This window comes from Primulina tabacum, chromosome 13 (assembly GCF_025594145.1).
Source record: "Primulina tabacum isolate GXHZ01 chromosome 13, ASM2559414v2, whole genome shotgun sequence".
Taxonomy (NCBI): Eukaryota; Viridiplantae; Streptophyta; class Magnoliopsida; order Lamiales; family Gesneriaceae; genus Primulina; species Primulina tabacum.
The window spans coordinates 34476576-34495233 of record NC_134562.1 but is presented as its reverse complement, the minus strand read 5'-3'; the positions used below and the strand labels follow the sequence as shown (position 1 = coordinate 34495233).

General features: G+C 35.6%; 4 protein-coding genes across 6 annotated transcripts; 3 read left to right on the top strand and 1 right to left on the bottom strand.

Moving 5' to 3' along the window:
* The first annotated feature begins 1506 nt into the window (after positions 1 to 1506).
* Positions 1507 to 2789, top strand: LOC142522745 (senescence-specific cysteine protease SAG39-like). The gene is made up of 2 exons (XM_075626277.1): positions 1507 to 1979; positions 2069 to 2789. Exons 1-2 carry the CDS (start codon positions 1544 to 1546, stop codon positions 2656 to 2658), a joined length of 1026 nt encoding a protein of 341 aa, XP_075482392.1. The 5' UTR covers positions 1507 to 1543; the 3' UTR covers positions 2659 to 2789.
* Positions 2790 to 3334: 545 nt separating this feature from the next.
* Positions 3335 to 4676, top strand: LOC142523427 (senescence-specific cysteine protease SAG39-like). The gene is made up of 2 exons (XM_075627218.1): positions 3335 to 3798; positions 3894 to 4676. Exons 1-2 carry the CDS (start codon positions 3366 to 3368, stop codon positions 4484 to 4486), a joined length of 1026 nt encoding a protein of 341 aa, XP_075483333.1. The 5' UTR covers positions 3335 to 3365; the 3' UTR covers positions 4487 to 4676.
* Positions 4677 to 8719: 4043 nt separating this feature from the next.
* LOC142523426 (protein trichome birefringence-like 38) lies at positions 8720 to 12367 on the top strand. Its single transcript, XM_075627217.1, has 5 exons — positions 8720 to 9260; positions 9540 to 9711; positions 11262 to 11437; positions 11635 to 11793; positions 11900 to 12367. Exons 1-5 carry the CDS (start codon positions 8947 to 8949, stop codon positions 12159 to 12161), a joined length of 1083 nt encoding a protein of 360 aa, XP_075483332.1. The 5' UTR covers positions 8720 to 8946; the 3' UTR covers positions 12162 to 12367.
* A 608-nt stretch (positions 12368 to 12975) lies between these two features.
* LOC142523425 (protein INCREASED PETAL GROWTH ANISOTROPY 1-like) lies at positions 12976 to 18403 on the bottom strand. Of its 3 annotated transcripts, XM_075627214.1 has the most exons (6): positions 16912 to 18398; positions 16021 to 16152; positions 15757 to 15938; positions 15529 to 15640; positions 13523 to 13663; positions 12976 to 13444 (listed from the first exon to the last, which is right to left on the bottom strand). In XM_075627214.1, the coding sequence occupies exons 1-6, from the start codon at positions 18157 to 18159 to the stop codon at positions 13310 to 13312; spliced, it is 1950 nt and encodes a 649-aa protein (XP_075483329.1). In that variant the 5' UTR covers positions 18160 to 18398; the 3' UTR covers positions 12976 to 13309. The 3 variants fall into 3 exon arrangements, with proteins under 3 accessions (XP_075483329.1, XP_075483331.1, XP_075483330.1); XM_075627216.1 differs by lacking the exon at positions 12976 to 13444 and having other exon boundaries at positions 13523 to 15427; positions 16912 to 18403; XM_075627215.1 differs by lacking the exon at positions 12976 to 13444 and having other exon boundaries at positions 13523 to 13848; positions 16912 to 18403.
* Positions 18404 to 18658: the final 255 nt, after the last annotated feature.

The following is an 18658-nucleotide window of genomic DNA, read 5'->3' as shown; positions in this document are numbered from 1 at the left end:
TGTGGAGTCATTTATTCGTAACTATAAGTGTATGGGCCAGATTGTGGTCCATTATCTAGAATACGTTCATATTTGATTAAGAATCGAACAACTTTATATAAATTTTGAGTTAAATTTTTTTTTTAAATAAACATAGTATAATGAATAGAATGTTTCTATATGGTATGATATTAGGTCTCTTGTAAGACGCTATCACTGATCTTTATATGTGATATTTGTCAATTATGTTCATATTTACAATAATAAATAATATTTTTGACATAAAAATAATATTTTTTCATGGGTGACCAAATAGAATATCTGTCTCACAAAATTTATTCGTGAAACCGTCTAACATCACTATGGATTTCGAGGGTTTGAAGTATATTAAAGACAAAGTTATCTATAAGTAATTAACTAACTGTATATCCACGATCGAGCATGCTTGTAGCTGGACGAGCTAAAAAATCCAGGATAATTTGAGTCTCCAAACATATATATTGAATTTTGGTTATTTTGGATGAGTAGGTTTTTGTGACACAGTCTCACGAATCTTTATATGTGAGACGGGTCAACCCTACCAATATTCACAATAAAAAGTAATACTTTTAGCATAAAAAATAATATTTTTCATGGATGGCCCAAATAAGATATCTGTCTCATAAAATATGATCCGTGAGACCTTCTCGCACAAGTTTTTGTCATTTTGGAAGGAATACTAACTTGATTTAATATTAATTTTTTGAAATATTTAAAAAAAAAATTTGGCTGAGAAGTATATAATTGTCTGAAAAAGTTATTACAATATATAACATGGATATTATGATAAATTTTAATTGAATATAATCAATAATACCAATCATTCCCCATTATTCGTCCAATCAAGAAATATTTCGCAAAGAACAACTAATTATGGACTGTTATAATAATAATAATAATGATAATAATAATAATTTTTTAAAGAAAAAGTGGTTTTCTGGGGTACAAGAATAATTTCATGTCCAACAAAAGGAACTTGAAGCGGAAACATCCTTGAACCATCTCCATCCACAGTATTTGCTTTTTTTATTTGCATTCCCGTCTTTCAGAAAAAAACGGCTAATTCAAGTTCTAGTTTAGGTGAAAGAAATATGATCTCCTTATCAATTGTTGAAACTCAATCGGAGGATGTTTCGACTTATATTTCTACTAATTTAATTTCCATTATTGATTGACAAATATTCTTATCTGATCAATCTAATGCTGGAGTAAGACCAAAATGTCTGAGAAGACCATTCGTAACATTACAAATAATAATATGCAAGAAGGGAAAAAATGTTATTTAGACGATATGAAGCAGCGTCCACGGCACTGTAAGTTTCCCTATCATTCGCAACTTGCCGGCCATTCCAGGGACTTTGATCAGCCGTTTATCGAATTCAAATTATCGACAATCTTTCAAGTAAGATGAGCTCAACTAATACTATAAGTACCTCGCATCCCTTGAATGGATTCACAGCACTTCGTAAAACTAACACATTAGCAAAGGTTTGCACATATATAGTTGCTCGTGTCGCAAGAATTCATGGCTTTGACAAGCTCTTTGAAACTTTTCTTTGCTGCAATTGTAGTGTTTGGGACGTGGGTTTCTCAATCCACATCACGCACACTTCCTGATGTGTCGATGGTTGCGAGACACGAGAAGTGGATGACACGATATAGACGTGTGTATAAAGACGATGCTGAGAAGGTGCAACGATTTAATATATTCAAGGAGAATGTGGCATACATCGAGTCTTTTAATGAAGCAGGGGTTCAGCCTTACAGGCTTACTGTAAACCAGTTTGCTGATTTGACAAACCAGGAGTTTCGATCATCCCGGAATGGATACAAATTGGGGTTGCGACAGAACTCAGATAAAGTTTCTTCTTTTAGATATTCGAACGTGAGTGCAGTTCCACAGAGCATGGACTGGAGGAGAAAGGGAGCTGTTACACGTGTCAAGGATCAGGGACAATGCGGTAACGATCGAACGAACTATCCAAATATTTTATATCTTAAATTCTGTTTTGATATAGAAGTATAGATGTATTTACTGAAAAAAATGCAGGATGTTGCTGGGCATTTTCTGCCGTTGCAGCAACAGAAGGAATAGGCCAGATCAAAACCAAGAAACTGGTTTCCTTATCCGAACAAGAACTAGTAGATTGTGACACGAGCGAAGATCAAGGCTGCAATGGTGGTCTAATGGACTACGCATTCGAGTACATAATCCAAAATCACGGCCTCACAACCGAGTCCAACTACCCATATGATGGAGTAGACGGAACCTGCAACTCTAAGAAAGAATCCTCTCATGCTGTCAAGATTACGGGTTACGAAGATGTCCCACAGAACAGCGAGTCCTCACTACTAAAAGCTGTAGCTAACCAGCCGGTATCTGTGGCCATCGATGCTGGTGGATCCGATTTCCAGTTCTATTCGAGCGGAGTTTTTACAGGTGAATGTGGAACTGAGCTAGACCATGGTGTGACTGCAGTTGGTTATGGTAAAACCAGCGATGGAACCAAGTATTGGTTGGTTAAAAATTCTTGGGGAAGCAGCTGGGGTGAGAATGGATATATTAGAATGGAAAGGGACATTGGCGCTGCAGAAGGGCTGTGCGGCATTGCCATGCAAGCTTCGTATCCGACTCTGTGAATAATTGTTGAAGCTCAGATGAATTCGCCTTCGAGGTTTCTTGAGTGGGAGAATTTACATTACTTATGTGTTATTTATGTTGTGTGTGGTTGGGATATATGTTTATGTAAATCTAGTTGAGAAAAAACCTTTGTTCCAAGAATTTCTCTGTTTCAGTTGTCCTTAAAATCTTGAAATGTAATTATGATATGTTATTCGTCACAAGGGATCGTAAAAAAATCAAATAAGATCAATATATTAGAAATAACAAAAAAGATAATAATGTCTCAAATTATTTAAAAAAAAAAAGGAAAAGAAAAAGAACTCATCCTATTTTTTCTCCTGGATACGAGTTTCTCATTTGATCCAGCACGAGGCGACCTTTCCAAGTTTCTTGGGTACGAGTTTTTAGCGTTTATTTTGGTTTCGAGTTACTTCTCTCTTTTATTGCCACGTGTTACCTTCTTCCTCCTACGTAGTCATAGCTCCGGGTCTGATGTTGGATCTGCGTGATCTTTAGGACATAATCCAACATGTTCAATGGATAATTCTCTGTCGAAAACCCGAATTCTTTGGCCATATCTTGACAAACTTGTCGAGCTCTATCTCCTTGCGACTCGTTCTTAACAACTAGCGCATTTAACCTCTATAAATATCCTTCTCTTGATTCCTATATCCATTCATTCTCATCCTACAAAACCATACATATTTCAAAGTGTCAGTATCAAATGGCTTCCAAATTTGACACAAGAATCTGTCTTACTCTATTGTTAATTCTTGGGATGTGTTCATCTCTAGCAACAGGTCGAAGCGGTCTAGACGGAACCAATATGGCTGCGAGACACCAGCGGTGGATGCGTACGTATGGACGTGTTTACAAAGATAGAGACGAGAAGGCCAAAAGATTCAACATATTCAAGAAGAATGTGGAGTTTATTGAACATTCAAACAGTGAAGGAACTAGGACATATAAGCTTGGTATAAATGAATTTGCTGACTTGCAAAACGAGGAATTCCGTGCCGCTCGTAATGGACACAAGAAGTTCACTCACAAGAAATCATCGACACCCTTTAGATACGAAGGTGTAACGGATGTTCCCGAGAGTATGGATTGGAGAGAAAAGGGAGCTGTGACTGGAGTCAAGGATCAAGGCCAATGTGGTAAATAAATTAAAATTTCATTAAATTAACAGAAAAAATTTGAAATCACTATATGTCACATTTGTGAAACAGTTTAAAATTTTGTTTGTACACAGGTTCATGCTGGGCATTTTCAACAGTTGCAGCAATGGAAGGAATCAACCAAATTTCGACAAGCAAACTGATCTCATTGTCCGAACAAGAACTCATGGACTGCGATAGAACAAACGACAACCAGGGCTGTCACGGAGGTTTCATGGAAGCCGCATTCAAATTCATAGTTAAGAACCAAGGCCTCACCACGGAATCTGACTATCCATACCAAGGAATCTCTAACACATGCAACAGCCAAAAGGAAGCCTCGAGTGCAGCAACAATCACCGGCTACGAAGACGTGCCAGTCAATGATGAATCTGCCTTACTTAAAGCTGTTGCAAACCAACCCGTATCAGTGTCAATTGATGCAAGTGGGGCATCTTTCCAGTTTTACTCCAGTGGCGTGATCACGAGCGACTGTGGGACAAACTTAGATCATGGAGTTACGGCGGTTGGATATGGGAAGACTGAAAATGGGACGAAATATTGGCTGGTTAAGAATTCTTGGGGTTCAGATTGGGGTGAAGCGGGATATGTCAAAGTTGAGAGAGATGTTGAGGCTAAGGAAGGGATGTGTGGGATTGCCATGCAAGCTTGCTATCCGACTGCTTGAGATCTGTTTCTTGTCTTCTGACTTTGTCTTAACAAGCCGAGACGATGGCTAGCTAGTTTATATATTGTCGCGGATAGTCTAACTCGCTGGATTTCTCAAGTGTGTATAACATAAGACACACACATATATGAGCAAATTTTCATCTATTGTTAGGCAATAAAAATACATATATATATCTGCGTTCAAAGTATTATGATCACATGACTGATATTATATTGAAACTCATTTTCTCAAAATGAACTCATGTAAAGTCCAATTTTTTTTTTATATTTTTTTCAATTTAAATTCCATTATATCTTTAGAAATTTAGGAATGTATACTCACTCGCTTCGAGCTCATGATAACTAGGCAGGACAACGGTTTCAAAACCTTAGAAGTTAGATGGATGGTCGATTATTAAAAACAAAAAGGTGTAAAATTTAAAGTATATTTTAGATTATATTATCTAATCTAATCTTACTTAAACCTTCAAATTAACTCAATATAATTTTATGGTTTCAATCATGGTTTTAACATGAATGATATGTCCGATTTATTATTTCGAAAAATTGGTTTGATTTTAGTTCCGACTTAAGGACGTGAAATGAAGAACTCTATGATTTTTTAAGAAAGAATTTCGATCTTGGTTCGCGGTCAATAAATAAGTTTTGTCTTGTGTTAGAGCCAAATGGTGCCCATTCCATGTCACATCTTTTGATCGAATTCAAACAAACCACGCCATTCAAGATGCCATATATGTTTTTTCGGATAATGTAATGCTATCCTTAGGCATATATTGTGTGGTATATATGATAAAAGTGTGATTAATTAGGTAATAATCTCTCAATTATCTAATGTTCGGATGGTTTTTTACATAACCTGTTGGCCCGTTAAATTAGAAAGAGCTTACTTTAGTCTATTATTTACGGGAAAGAGCAATTTTCTTCATATTCCAACGTCATTATATCACGGTCCTCACATTTTAATAAAAGTTGATCCAAGAAATGAAACTTTTCTACATTACATTACGGAGAGAAATAGTTCATTATAGGATAGAAAAATCCGAAAGAATTGGTGGGGAGACGGCGGTGATGGTGACATAATAGATTAGTAAACGAATTTTTTTTATTAATTTATTATACTATTTATAATCTTTATTAACTTGAATAAGAAAAATAAATATGAAAAAAATTGGTAGAGGAATTATTTTGGTCATTTCAAGAAAATACACAAAATTAATCTCTTATTTTAAAATTATATTAAACACTATGTATCACTCTAGTTAATTGTTTATCTTCTTCTTATTCAATCTCATGAACCTATTCAAATCCCCACAAAACATAGAGAGCGACATGAAGATGTTATCCTTATAATTGAACTCACTATTAGCAGGGAATTTTAATAAATATATATAAATATTAATAAGATATTAGTGAGTTTTTTATTTTCAAGAATCTCATAGAAATTATATTAGGGCCATTGTTTTTTTTTTTTTTTTTTGTGATGTATGAACCCGCAGGTCGTTATCTTTTGGTATGCTTCGGACTAACGCAAGAGCCTGCAAATCACGTTAGTCAGGTAAACCGCATTAGAGAAGTCACGTGCGACAAATCCCTCTGACAAAGTGTCGTTAGGAGAAATCGAACTCCTGATCACTAATCAAATGTTCATCTACTCTACCAACTCAAACATCGTCTTCAAGATAAGTCCATTGTTATTAGTAGGCATGAGGAAGTTAACAAAAAGAAACATAAAAAAAATATATGAACAAACGAAACACGCATCCCTCTCAATATCATACAGAAGGAAAGCCAATCACAACCAGAACTCCCAAGTCGTTTACAAATCATAGAGAAATTTTTTTAGTTTTCTGAAAATCCAATATTTTTTTCCCTCTTATCCCCTTCGAAGTTTTGCTTTTAAACTCGTTTGGAATTAATCGATTGAGTTTTTTTTTTTTTTACAAACTCAATGAATATTTGAAATGAAGATGAGAACGTAGATGAGGATTATCCGATTAGATAAAATTGTATAATAGGTTGAGAATGGGGGTGTGGTATGGAAATAGCAAACCCCCCTCCCTATGACATTTATTTTATGTGTGCATTTAAAGATAAATATTTATCAATACATGTGGTAACATTTTAAGATTACTATGAAATTTTCAGGTTTTTTCCCAATCATTATTTAGCCAATATCTTGGAAATATTACATGTGATTAAAAAAATTAGTTATAATCAGTCCACATGAAAGATATCAACATCTAGACTTAATTTATTTACAAAATTTTAAACAAACAACAATGAATCATATTTTTCTGAATGACGTGGATATTTAGTGGTCGTTGCACTATTTACGACCCGCAAATCCATGGCTGTTTCCAGAAAACGAGGAGAGAGAAATTTGAGGAGAGGATATCTTGCAAGGAGATAATATTATTGCTGAAATATTAAATATAATACCCTATATGTCTATATTTATTTTGTGTGTGTTTTCAAGTAACTGAGTTATTGAAAAAGTAAAAATTAGAAAGAAAAAAATAATTTCATCCGCATTTAATAAATGTTTTAATATGATAAAAATTTGTTAGAAATAATAATGTATTTAATGATGTAGGTAAATTGATAAAAAAAAATACGTAAAACAATACTAATATGAAAGCTAAATTGTATATTTAGAATAAATAAAAAATATATAACATGTGTATTTGAGACTAAAGACACATTTGAATTGCACTAAAAGCAAGAATTCATTTGAATTCTATTAGGACATCTCCAAGACTACACAAAATACCATTTTGATGCAGTCTTTCTTCTTCCAATGAGCGCTGCGCTACTGTGTCAAATTTGGCGAATTTGGCGCAGGGGTTTGTTTCTTTTTAATTTTTTTTTATTTGTGTTTATTATAAATATTTATATTAAAATTATAAATATTATTTAAATAATAGTATAATATTTATTTTATTATTTTAATAATTAGATATTTAATCATATAAATTTAAAAATAATAATTGTTGATTTTTAAAATATTTATTTATTTATGTTAATTATTATTAATTAAGGATTAATTTGATGATTTATAATTAATATAATTTTAATACAAATGCAAAGAATTTAATATAACAATACAATTAATAAATAAATGGAAAAAAATAATCGAAATACAAATACAACTTGAAACACATAATTCAAATACAAATAAAAATAAAAAGACTTGAAGTAAATGTGTTGGAGATAAAAGGAATATTTCGAGAATATTCTTTTTGGTGTAAGATTTGAAGTAAATGGGTTGAAGATGAATGTTGTATTTGGTGCAGAAATCGCACTATTTTAATGTAAAATTTACACCAAAATAGATTTTGTGGTTGGATATGGCTCTATTATGATATTATGAGTTGTAAGGGATAAATTGGATCCAAATAACCAACTACCCTAAAACGAGGAGATATGTCTTATATATGTAAATTATTAATCAAAGCTAACTACAAATGGCAAGACGCATCTATTTATGGGAGCGGTCTTAGTTGCTTCATTATTGAGATTTTTAATTTATTTATTGGTAAATAAAATTGGCCATTAATTTATATACACCAAATTTAATTTCCAAATTATTAATATCATCACAATAATATTTTTGTTGTGTAACATCATCACAGCTGTGTTTCTTGACCAAATGCTCATTTTTTAAGAAAATATTTGACTCAACAAATTGTTTCCTTGCGCATATAATTTTAATTTTAAATTTTTTTAATTTGAGGCATGCATTTTCAAGTTCTTCCTTTTGATTTTTGATTTCCCAAAGAAACAAAAGATCATTAAAAACAGAGCCCCCGAGGTCCCATAACCCAATTCAGACCACTTTAAAACATGGATGATTCCAATGCTTTCCAAATCATTCGAGCCCACAAAAATAAACAAATTATTTTCACAAACTCATACAAACAACGTTCCCACCACCAACCTCCGGCACAAATATAAATAAATACAAACCAAAAAATTAAAAGAAAGCCAGTACTTATAATAATAAGGTATATTATGTATTCTTCTTCTATTTGACTCGATTTCAATTGACACAGTGAAAATTTTAAACTTAATGAGTTCGAGTTCGAGTTAACAAAAAAAAAAAAAAAAAAAAGAGTCGAGCATATACTGATAACAAATTAGGCAGATATAAACTTAGAACATGAATTTTTCCTCCATAGAGTCTCATTCTAGCACACCCTAAGTAAATATTACAGCGAAAGACATCCGTATAAAGTTGCTCTTAGGAGTACCCCACCCTCTCCAAGAAAGCAATATTGTAACGTACCGCCGTGGATGAGCAACTTATCCATCCATTATTGTTAATAATACTTAAAGAAAGTTGAATAATTTATTAATCGGAGGAAATGTGATAGTAAACCTCGTCGTTCACGACTCTCTTTCTGCATTACTCACTTGTTATCCTCCTGTTTTGTGTACCATAACACATCACACCCTGTAATGGTGGGTTTTTGGCACCAAAACTTGCTTATCCACACCCTGTTTCACGTAGTCTTGGTGCTGCCCCTGCCAAAATACGCGAACTCAGAGCTGCTACGCAATAATTTCAGCAGCACTCCCATAAGTATAAAGCCAGCCGCTGCATCAGGTTGCAATCTGTTCCAGGGAAAATGGGTTTCCAACCCTTCATATCCTCTCTTTGAGCCCTCCAGCTGCCCATTCATCGACCCGGAATTCGATTGCATCAAATATGGCCGCCCCGATAAACTGTACCTCAAGTATTCTTGGTCACCAGACTCCTGCACGATGCCCAGGTACTAGCTAGCTAGCATTCAAAAACTCTATTAATGGGGCAGGCCCAGCCGAATCATGTTGAAGAATAGTTGGATCAGAACTATCTGTTTTTTTTTTTTTTTGGGAAAAAATTATATATGATCCAACTTTTAATGAAATATATAAACAACAAGATGAAAATAATTTACTTCAATCGCTCTCATACTCGGTCACCACTCATCCATGCCTGATTACACAAAACCACCACAGAAAGCACTGATTTTATGATAAATTTTGTAATATTTGCTTGGATATTTTAGATTCAATGGGCTGGATTTATTGAAGAGATGGAGTGGGAAGAAGATAATGTTTGTGGGGGATTCACTGAGTTTGAATCAGTGGATTTCTCTTGCTTGTATGATTCATGCATCGGTTCCGAATTCTCAGTTCAAAATCGTCAGACAGGAGTCGCTCTCTTCTGTGACCTTTCAGGTCAGTAAATTTTTTTTGTATTTTACACTATTTTTCAGGAATATATAAAAATAAATTTCAGTAAGTTAAATAAATACTCGGGTATTATCCGTTTAAATAAATCTTTAATGAAAATAATGGCCACAACGGCAATTTTTCAAAAAGGGCAAAAAAAAAGGTTAATGATGATGGGAAAACTGATGATTGCATCGCCCATCGAATGGGCCACGACGGCTCCTTACAAATGAACAAAAATTAAAGAATCATGTTTTTAGTGGGCCGATCACAAGCCATTCTTTTTTTCCCTCTTGTTTTTATCAAGAATAATTGAATAACGAAGAAGAGATGCATACATACGTCAACCATATATATATATCAAATGAAGAAGAGATGCATGCATATGTCTAGAGGTGATATACCGTACCAAAATTTGAGATATCGTATACCGTACCAAAAATATCGATATGAAAAAAATGATACCGTTGCCATACCGACTTTTCGATATGCTGAAGTTTCGGTGCACTATCGATAAAATATCGTTATAACGAAAGTATATATATAAAAAAATTCATTATCTTGTAATTCCAAGGCTGATGATCACCAACACTAAACAAATCTTTCAAGACAATCAAAGAGACCAGGAAAGATATATACAAAACAAATTCATCAAGACAATAAACACCAATCACAACATGTGTATGGAGATCCAGGACATCAATGAAAATTCGGTATTTTTTCCCACCTCTACATACGTCAACCACGTATACATCAAGTGACGTGTTTATTTTCTTGAGTTAACATGTTACACGAGGTTTTCACAATGTAGTTTAATTTGTTAGCATAGTTTGTAGTAATGTTATAGAAAGCGGTAAACAACCATTTATGCGGTTTTTTTAAACATAAATATCTAATTCTTCTTATTTATCTCAATATTTATCAAATAATTCTTCTATATCGGATTCTAACTCAAAATCAATGACATATTCTTTCTTTTTATCCAATAAAAATTGATTGAAAAATATGTTGAACAATATTTTTTAATGAGTGATTGAGGGAGCGTTATTGTCAAAAGAAAAGACGCATGCGAGTCTCAATATTCTAAAGTTAATGCGGCGTACATATGTTTTATCATAAGATATTTTCTACATGTTTATTCTTCTTATTATATATGATATATATCACTTTTTTTTTTACATTCTCCCATTATACACAAAAAAATAGTGATTTGTGGATTTGATCATCATATAACAAAAAAGTGGTGTCTTTTTTGTCTGTTTACCAAAAGGTTCATGACTTTTCAATTGACATAAATACGAATTTCTAGTGTTAAACAAACCAAGCCAGCTATAAACAATTTGTTTCTGATAAGACTTCCCAAAACCTGTGAGCACTATTCATCTCGAGGATAAAGAATTCAGATATTGTCTCGACCAATAAATAAATTATGCTTTTACTCTACTAAAATTTCTCTTTGACCAATTATTTCGCTCCCAAATATATATACCCTGTTTAGCCAGCTTTTTATTTATGATCAATAAATAGTTAATAGACATAAAAACATTCAATTGCAGGATTATGGGGTAACAATATTTCTTTATCGGTCTACATACTTGGTAGATATAAAAAGAGAGAATATTGGGAGAGTATTGAAGTTGGACTCCATTGAACAAGGTGATGCATGGAAAGGCATGGATGTGCTCATATTCAATTCATGGCATTGGTGGACTCATAAAGGGAGAGAGCAACCGTATGTTTTTACTACTCTTCTTCTTAAATTTTATCTGGTCTTAGGGTATTTTTTTCCAAGGTCAGTTGGGTAATACCATAACATTAGGGGCCGAATAGACGATATCTTCTTTGAATTATTCACAATTTCGATTGCTATTGACATTCGTCATCAGTAGTTTATAATGTAAAACCTTACTTTATGTTACGCTTTTGCAGATGGGATTATGTACAAGATGGTGGCACCATATCCAAAGACATGGACCGCCTGATTGCATTTAACAAAGGGTTAACAACATGGGCTCGATGGATTGACCAAAATATCGATCCTGGCAAGACCAAAGTTTTCTTCCAGGGCGTTTCTCCTACCCACTTTCAGTAAGTAATTTTCACAGATAGTATCCAATTCATTAACTTTACTCAACATATGTGCATCAGCATCATACAGAGGATTTACCAAAACCTTGATCCATTCAATTGGCAGGTGTAATCGAGTACAACAACCTTTGGCAGGTTCGACGTATCCAGGTGGGACGCCACCCGAGGCTGAAGTTGTTTACAGAGTACTAAGCAGGATTATGAAACCAGTGTTCTTGTTGGATATCACTACTCTGTCTCAGTTGAGGAAAGATGCTCACCCATCGGTATACAGTGGGGTTCGTTCCGGAATAGATTGCAGCCACTGGTGCGTCCCTGGATTACCAGATACATGGAACCAGTTGTTATATGCAGCCCTGGTAACGTGATGGTAAGTGAATATGGGACGGACTTCTTGATTACTTTTTCTTTGGGTTTCAAGTCCATATAGATTTGTGGTTATATCTTGAAACAAGTTCTGTTTTAGCTTGTGATTGGAGAAGATAAAGTAGATCATGATTCATTTGTAAAATTCATACTTTATTGAACACAACAAACTCAAGTATGTTTATATATATACATTCACTCAACTATATGAACTGGCCTTGATTTCAAACTTCACTAGTGAACTCAGAATTCAAGACGGTCATTTTTCAAGTTTCAGTCTATCCACAAAGTTCAAATTGGATCAAATGTAGAAAGAAATATGAACAATATTCGATTTAATTGGCCTGTGCTTTAATTAAAGTACGACTATGGAGGATTTTATGTCAAACTGCTTGGACCAGACCGAAAGTGGGAAGCTCGATAAGTAAGAGGGCTAGGTTGCTCCAAAACCAAAGCCGATTCAGAGCCAGCCGATTCAGAAAAGTACCGGGCTGGGTCGAACTGGTAAAGAATAAATTATAAAAGTTCCATCCGTCCTTCCACTTGTCATTGGTGGGTTTAGTGTTGCAACGGGTTTCCAGGGCAACGGGTTTCCAGGCCAGCGCCATGCAGCGCCTGCTCCAGTACTGGGATCCATCGGTCTTTGAGCTCGAGGGTCGTGATCTGAACAGGAATAGGTCACAGGCTGCCGAGCAGGCTCGAACCACTCGACAGTCAAGGACTAGTGCAAGGTGGTGGCAACAAAAAAGATAATCAATTAACAAATGGACTTCACTTTCTCCAAAAAAAAAAAAAAAAAAAGAATCACGACCGATAAAAAAAATCTTTAATTCGTAAGAATGTTTGTATCACAAATACAAGAGATGTCTGTTTACGGAACATATTCTTAGGCCACAATACGGCACCGACGTCCCCAACTTAACCCAAAGTTCGATGTATATTTTCCATATTTCTAAGCTACCGAACAATACCAACATAGAGAAATGTACAAACCTAATAGATATATGTTTTTTCGAGCATGTAAAAAAAAGGATCTCAATCCGTTATTCAATCATATTTAAGTTAATACTTTGATTTTAGACAAATATTTCAATCTCTTTCCACAAAAAGCAGGTAGGCACATAGCATATCTGAAGGAGATTGGTCGAGATTACAAAGCAGCAGAGGAAGACCTGCAAACAAGTTTCGGCTGTTGTTGATTATGGCACTGGATGTTGCACCACCGAGCTTTATCCCTCAATTCTTGAAAAGTTTTCATAGTTTCAACATCAAACCCACCCGCAAACTATGTTAGAAGAGAAAAATCAGAACTCGCATTAACAAAAACACGACGCAGGTCCAAAAGATTGTGAAATCTTATCACCTGGTGTACTCGAAATGCAAATTTGACGCCTTGAACGATAAGCTCTTCTTCTTCAGGACTGCCACCACCACCTATTAATTCAAGCTCAGCGAGTACTCTCTTCATGTACTTAATGGCCAATTTAACCGATGCCAGTTTGATCTACAATGTATAAAGGTGATGGGTCACAGAACTATAAAACAAGTCCTTTGATTATATACCCACAGTTCCTAAAAAGCTTTGCACCAAGCTTTCTAAAATAAGCTCAGGACATGGCGAACTTAAAGTGCGTGGCCGAATTTCCCCAATTTGCCCATGTCAGTTTCTTGCTTTGTTTTACAGACAAACTGTTACTTAAAACGCATGAAATCGGTGATCAGTTTTAATAGACAAACACAATGCACAAAAAATCTACGTGGAAAACTTCCACCTGGATCAGCGAGAACACAAAAAGAGGAGAAGTTCATTACAATGTAGAGACTGTACTTCAAGGGTTTTATCACAGATATTAACTTAACTTTCTTCGCTATATTTGTCATGTCACAAGCTTTTCAAATTGGTTCAAAAGAAGACCAAGAACACTATATATCCAAACACATGAGAATCACATATTAAGCTAAAATAATATTCCACATCTTTCTGTGGGGCACCTTTTTGTCAGTATATTGATTGATTTTCAAAGCTAATTGGGAAACAAATAAAATAAATAAGAGCTAGAATCTATAAATCTTACAATAAATGCTTCTAATCACACGTCACCAATAAATATTACAATGATACAATGATGTCTATCTTAGCATCTAAGAAAATGTAGACAAACTGACTTTAAAAAAATCATAGATGGGAGGAAAAAGTCAATTCCAAGAATAAAAATATTCTTGATGGGTTTTCCAGAACAATAGAAAAATGTAAATCTAACACAGACCGATACGCTTTTAGAAATCAGAAACTTCACATGTGCAAACCCAAGAATTGGACATTGCAAAATGAGGCAGATTCTTCTCTTACTTTTGTCTTGTACTTAATAACCACTAGTGATATTATAGTATGACACTTGGCTGATGGTGCAATGTAATTTTTTTTTTTTTGCCTCGGGGATCATAATAAAACAATATAATCAATAATTGTTCAATATTTTCAGTCGCCCAAGATCTTTGATCTCTACCCAGACCCAACGAAAAAATTGGAATTTACATTGTAAATAAGTTAAAGTGTGGCGGCATCCCTTTCGAAGATTCACCTCTATTGAGGGCAGACAAAGTAGCATATCAGAACTAATCAGCGTCAACGATTGGATGATAAGAAAATTAGAGAAATGTCAGCATCGTCATAACTAACAAAAGCCAGCTTTCCATGCTAAAGAGGGTGATTTAATGATACTAAATGCTAGCGTGTACTTGGAAGACTTCTGGATACACCACACTTTTTTTGCCAGTTCGAATTAGCCACTCAAACTTTGTACAGCTATTTTTGGATAATTGTAGAAACAAAATGTAATTAATTTTTGGGGTCAGCGAACAAAGGTAGTATATAACACAATATGAAACCAATGAAGGTTTCTTCATGAGCAAGTCGCGCTAAGATTATTCATGGTAATTTGATTCAGATAGGAGAAAGGCAATGCGTTTTGCACAATGGCTGGTAAAACGGGTTCCTCTTTTATTTGCTCGCAGACATCTAGACCATTGCATAAGTGGAAGACCCGCCTCACATGTTGACCATAAGGATCCAACAAGGTGCATGTGCTACAATAAGCATAACCAGAAACATCCAAATGACACAAAAAAAGAAGAAAACAACGGTATGTGTATCCATCTAGTACACAAATTTTAGAAAATAAAAAATGATCAAATTCTCAATTCCGTCGAAGCTAGGGATTCGGAATCACATGAAGACCCCTGTCTTCTATCAGTGTTCGGGTATCACCTACGTGAAACTTGGGCCCTCAACGTGTGCCTAGGATTTTTGATAGGAAAGTTTGGGGAATTTGCGAAAAGAGAAAATGTAATTGGTGAAAATAAGTATACCTGAACTACGAAACCGGTATCCAGCATCCAATTTACTGGAATTTGAAACACTTTGTATCGCTTGGTGGCAGATTCCCTCACTCTTGAAAGATTATAAACACCATGCTCCAATCTTTCCAAAACAAGTATTGTAATCAAGGGGAAAACGATTTTAGAAGATACGATAATCATAAGTTTTCATTTGAAAATGAAATTAAAAAAATTCAAATCTTAGTAAAAACTTCATACTTATCAAACAAGGACTGTATTTTCTTGAGAGCATGGAAACAAGGCTGTCCAGGAGCAGCATGAAAAGCCGAGGCTTCAGATTCCATCTTCTTTAAGTCACAATAACCAAAAGCCGCTTCTCTTAGAGCATCAGCCTTCTGTTCAGGCCAACCAAAGTGCTTCAAAACTGCCCTTTCATCAACCTATATAACTCTCGAATTCATTTTACTATCAAGTACCGAAAACTAGAATACATTGAACGAAAATAATACTTCTTCGGGTTACCAGGTAAGAGAGTTCATCATCAAGCCATTTAACAAACGGCACAACATCTTCGATGTCAGCAAATGCTGCACATTCAACTTCTTTAATTAAGAACCTAATGAAATCTCCTTGTGTTTCTACATCCGTCTTAATCTGTAATTAAGATAATCCAGAACCAGGAAATCGTGAACAGATGGAATTCCTATTCCAGTATAGAATAAACATAGACTATGTGGTCCAACAATTGGGTCATCTATAAAAAGAGTAGAATTTGTTCCAGACGCGATCCCATAGCATATTGTAGAATTCAACTCTGATAAAACATCGAACATGATATAGAAACTTTCACTGCAATTTAAGACCAATTTTCATATCTAATCTAAACATTGCAAAGGCAACACTACTAAGGAGCGAAGAGCTCGTTCAAATTTTGACTAAAGTTTGATTCGAGTAACGCGGTATGCTAATTAGTTTGACAACAGTGATGGTTAATATTTTAGTGAATCTCAGTTAAAATTGGTACTGGCTGATGCTTGAACAAACGGAGCTCTGACATTGAACCTGGCAACATTACTATGTTTACTCAAACTTTATGAACAGTTATGTGGCTAACCAAAAGGTTCACAGAATTAAATTAGCCAGACAAAGTAGCACAAGCGACGGGTAACATTAAATGACATAAATGGCCACATGGTTTCATTAAATTTACAACTTTCGGCATTTCCAATTTGGATTACGAATCGAGAGCCTGTTTTATCTTGCAAGAAACATAAAAATATTCCAAGAAAAAAGGGTACCAGAAAAAGACACAAGAACAATACAATTTATGCGACAAGACGGAATAAGTCAGTGGCAATATCAGTAAATAAACCGTCAAACCATGACCAAAAATGGAAAAAGCATGAAACTTACAGCAAGCAAATGGGCAGACCGGTTCTCAATCTCTCCTATCATATCCTTCGTCGTCGCCCCCGCCGCCAACCCATCGGCGGGTCCGCCGCCAGCATCCCGACGTGTGTTCGATTCCCTCCGCATCAGAGAGTGGTAAAACTCCACAACCTCTGGGATTCGCCTCACCTTCTCGGGTGCCTTCTTCAGACCCCTGGCAGGCGGAGGTGGAGGAGGTGGTGGCACAGTTTTTTGACGAAGAGATGGAGGGGGAGGCGGTGGTGGAGGAGGGATGCAGGAAATCTCCAGCAATGCTCGGTCCGATGAATCAGATAAAGAACCGCAGGAAGGGGAAGACACAGACAATGATATCGCAGAGGTGGACGTTGAAGATAGCGAAGACAAAAGCGCAGCGGATGGCCTCGGAGGCGGCTTAGGAACGCGCGGAGCACGAGATCTTGAACCTATTAATCCATCCGAAGTCTCAAGGATTTCCTCGGAGTTGCACCAAGAATGTCTTGGCCTTTCGGTGCTCTCCTCTCCCACACATACGAATTCATCTTTCATTACAATTTCAGTCTCAATGTTCGCATGCACACTCATTCCACCTTCGAAAAAATTGCCCAAGACATGATTTTGTGTCTTGCATTTTCTCAATGACTTCAGGGCCACACACGACTTGTAATTATTTGTTACATCAATGAGTTTCGTAGTGGTCAAAGAAGAGGACGCCTCCTCTCGCTCTCGTTGGCTCTCGGCAACAGCTATCTTTATATCAGCTAACTCAGCCTGCATGCATTTGATTTTTTCCGTGTACTTGTGATTATGTTTCGCCAGCTCCATATGTAAAAACTCATTCTCGGCTCTTAGCCTCTCGTTTTCCGATTCCAAGCATTCGATCATCGCTTTGGACCGTCTGATTTCCAAATCCTTACTCGAAATCTCGTTCTCAAGAACTGGAACAATGGCGATGGACTCCTTGAGCAGTTTCTGCTCCAATATCTCTGTTCTCAAACGGGACTCTTTCTCTCGCAGCTCTTCGATGGCGCGGAGGAGCTCGTCTTCGTCGTGTAGACGGGGTTGAACCTGGGCGGAGGCGCGTGGGAAATAAACACCGAAAGAGCGTGCGCCAGCCGGTACCGACCCTTTCTGCAATTTCTGCTTGTTAGCTGAACTTGGTGGCGATAACAATGGCGGTTTTTGCGACAAATCTGGTTTTGGCTTAGAATTTGGTGGCAAACCCATCGCCGCTTTCACTTTCCCAGCAACCATTGTAGAGATTTCAAGAAAACTCAGAGCTCTCCTTATCGTTCACCAAACGTTTGACTGTTTATCGTTCCCAAAACTGGATAGAAAGACAGTGTAGAAAGAAAGAAAGAGAGGATCTAAATTTGAGTAAAGTCTAAGGTATATAGGCCGTGTGTGCTTTTCGTCATGAGCTCCCATATCGAAGAACCGCCTTCCTTCGCGCATCCACTCTCAGACCTCAGTCTCATACAAAGAGGACAAATATGATTTAATCTAACTATATTTTTTCTTCTTAGATTCATGTTCTTTTCCCTAGCTGTACCTATATTTATTTATTTATTATTATTATTGTTTGGGGTAGTTCAGTTATTTTAAGAGTAATAATTTTTTAAAATTTTTATGTATTTTTTACATTTGAAATCCAATCAAAATATGTAAAATTAACATGAAATGAACTGGTTTTTAAACTTTTATCAGCATATCGTTTGCATAAACTATTTTGAAATCCAATTTCTTGACAAAA

Coding starts and splice junctions, on each gene's coding strand:
- LOC142522745 (XM_075626277.1), top strand. CDS start 1,544: ATGGCTTTGACAAGCTCTTTGAAACTTTTCTTTGCTGCAATTGTAGTG. Junction 1,980..2,068: donor CAAGGATCAGGGACAATGCG/GTAACGATCGAA, acceptor AAAAAAATGCAG/GATGTTGCTGGGCATTTTCT.
- LOC142523427 (XM_075627218.1), top strand. CDS start 3,366: ATGGCTTCCAAATTTGACACAAGAATCTGTCTTACTCTATTGTTAATT. Junction 3,799..3,893: donor CAAGGATCAAGGCCAATGTG/GTAAATAAATTA, acceptor GTTTGTACACAG/GTTCATGCTGGGCATTTTCA.
- LOC142523426 (XM_075627217.1), top strand. CDS start 8,947: ATGGTGGGTTTTTGGCACCAAAACTTGCTTATCCACACCCTGTTTCAC. Junction 9,712..11,261: donor TCTCTTCTGTGACCTTTCAG/GTCAGTAAATTT, acceptor ATTCAATTGCAG/GATTATGGGGTAACAATATT. Junction 11,794..11,899: donor GTTTCTCCTACCCACTTTCA/GTAAGTAATTTT, acceptor TTCAATTGGCAG/GTGTAATCGAGTACAACAAC.
- LOC142523425 (XM_075627214.1), bottom strand. CDS start 18,159: ATGGTTGCTGGGAAAGTGAAAGCGGCGATGGGTTTGCCACCAAATTCT. Junction 15,939..16,020: donor ATGATGAACTCTCTTACCTG/GTAACCCGAAGA, acceptor AGAGTTATATAG/GTTGATGAAAGGGCAGTTTT. Junction 15,641..15,756: donor ATACAGTCCTTGTTTGATAA/GTATGAAGTTTT, acceptor TGTTTTGGAAAG/ATTGGAGCATGGTGTTTATA.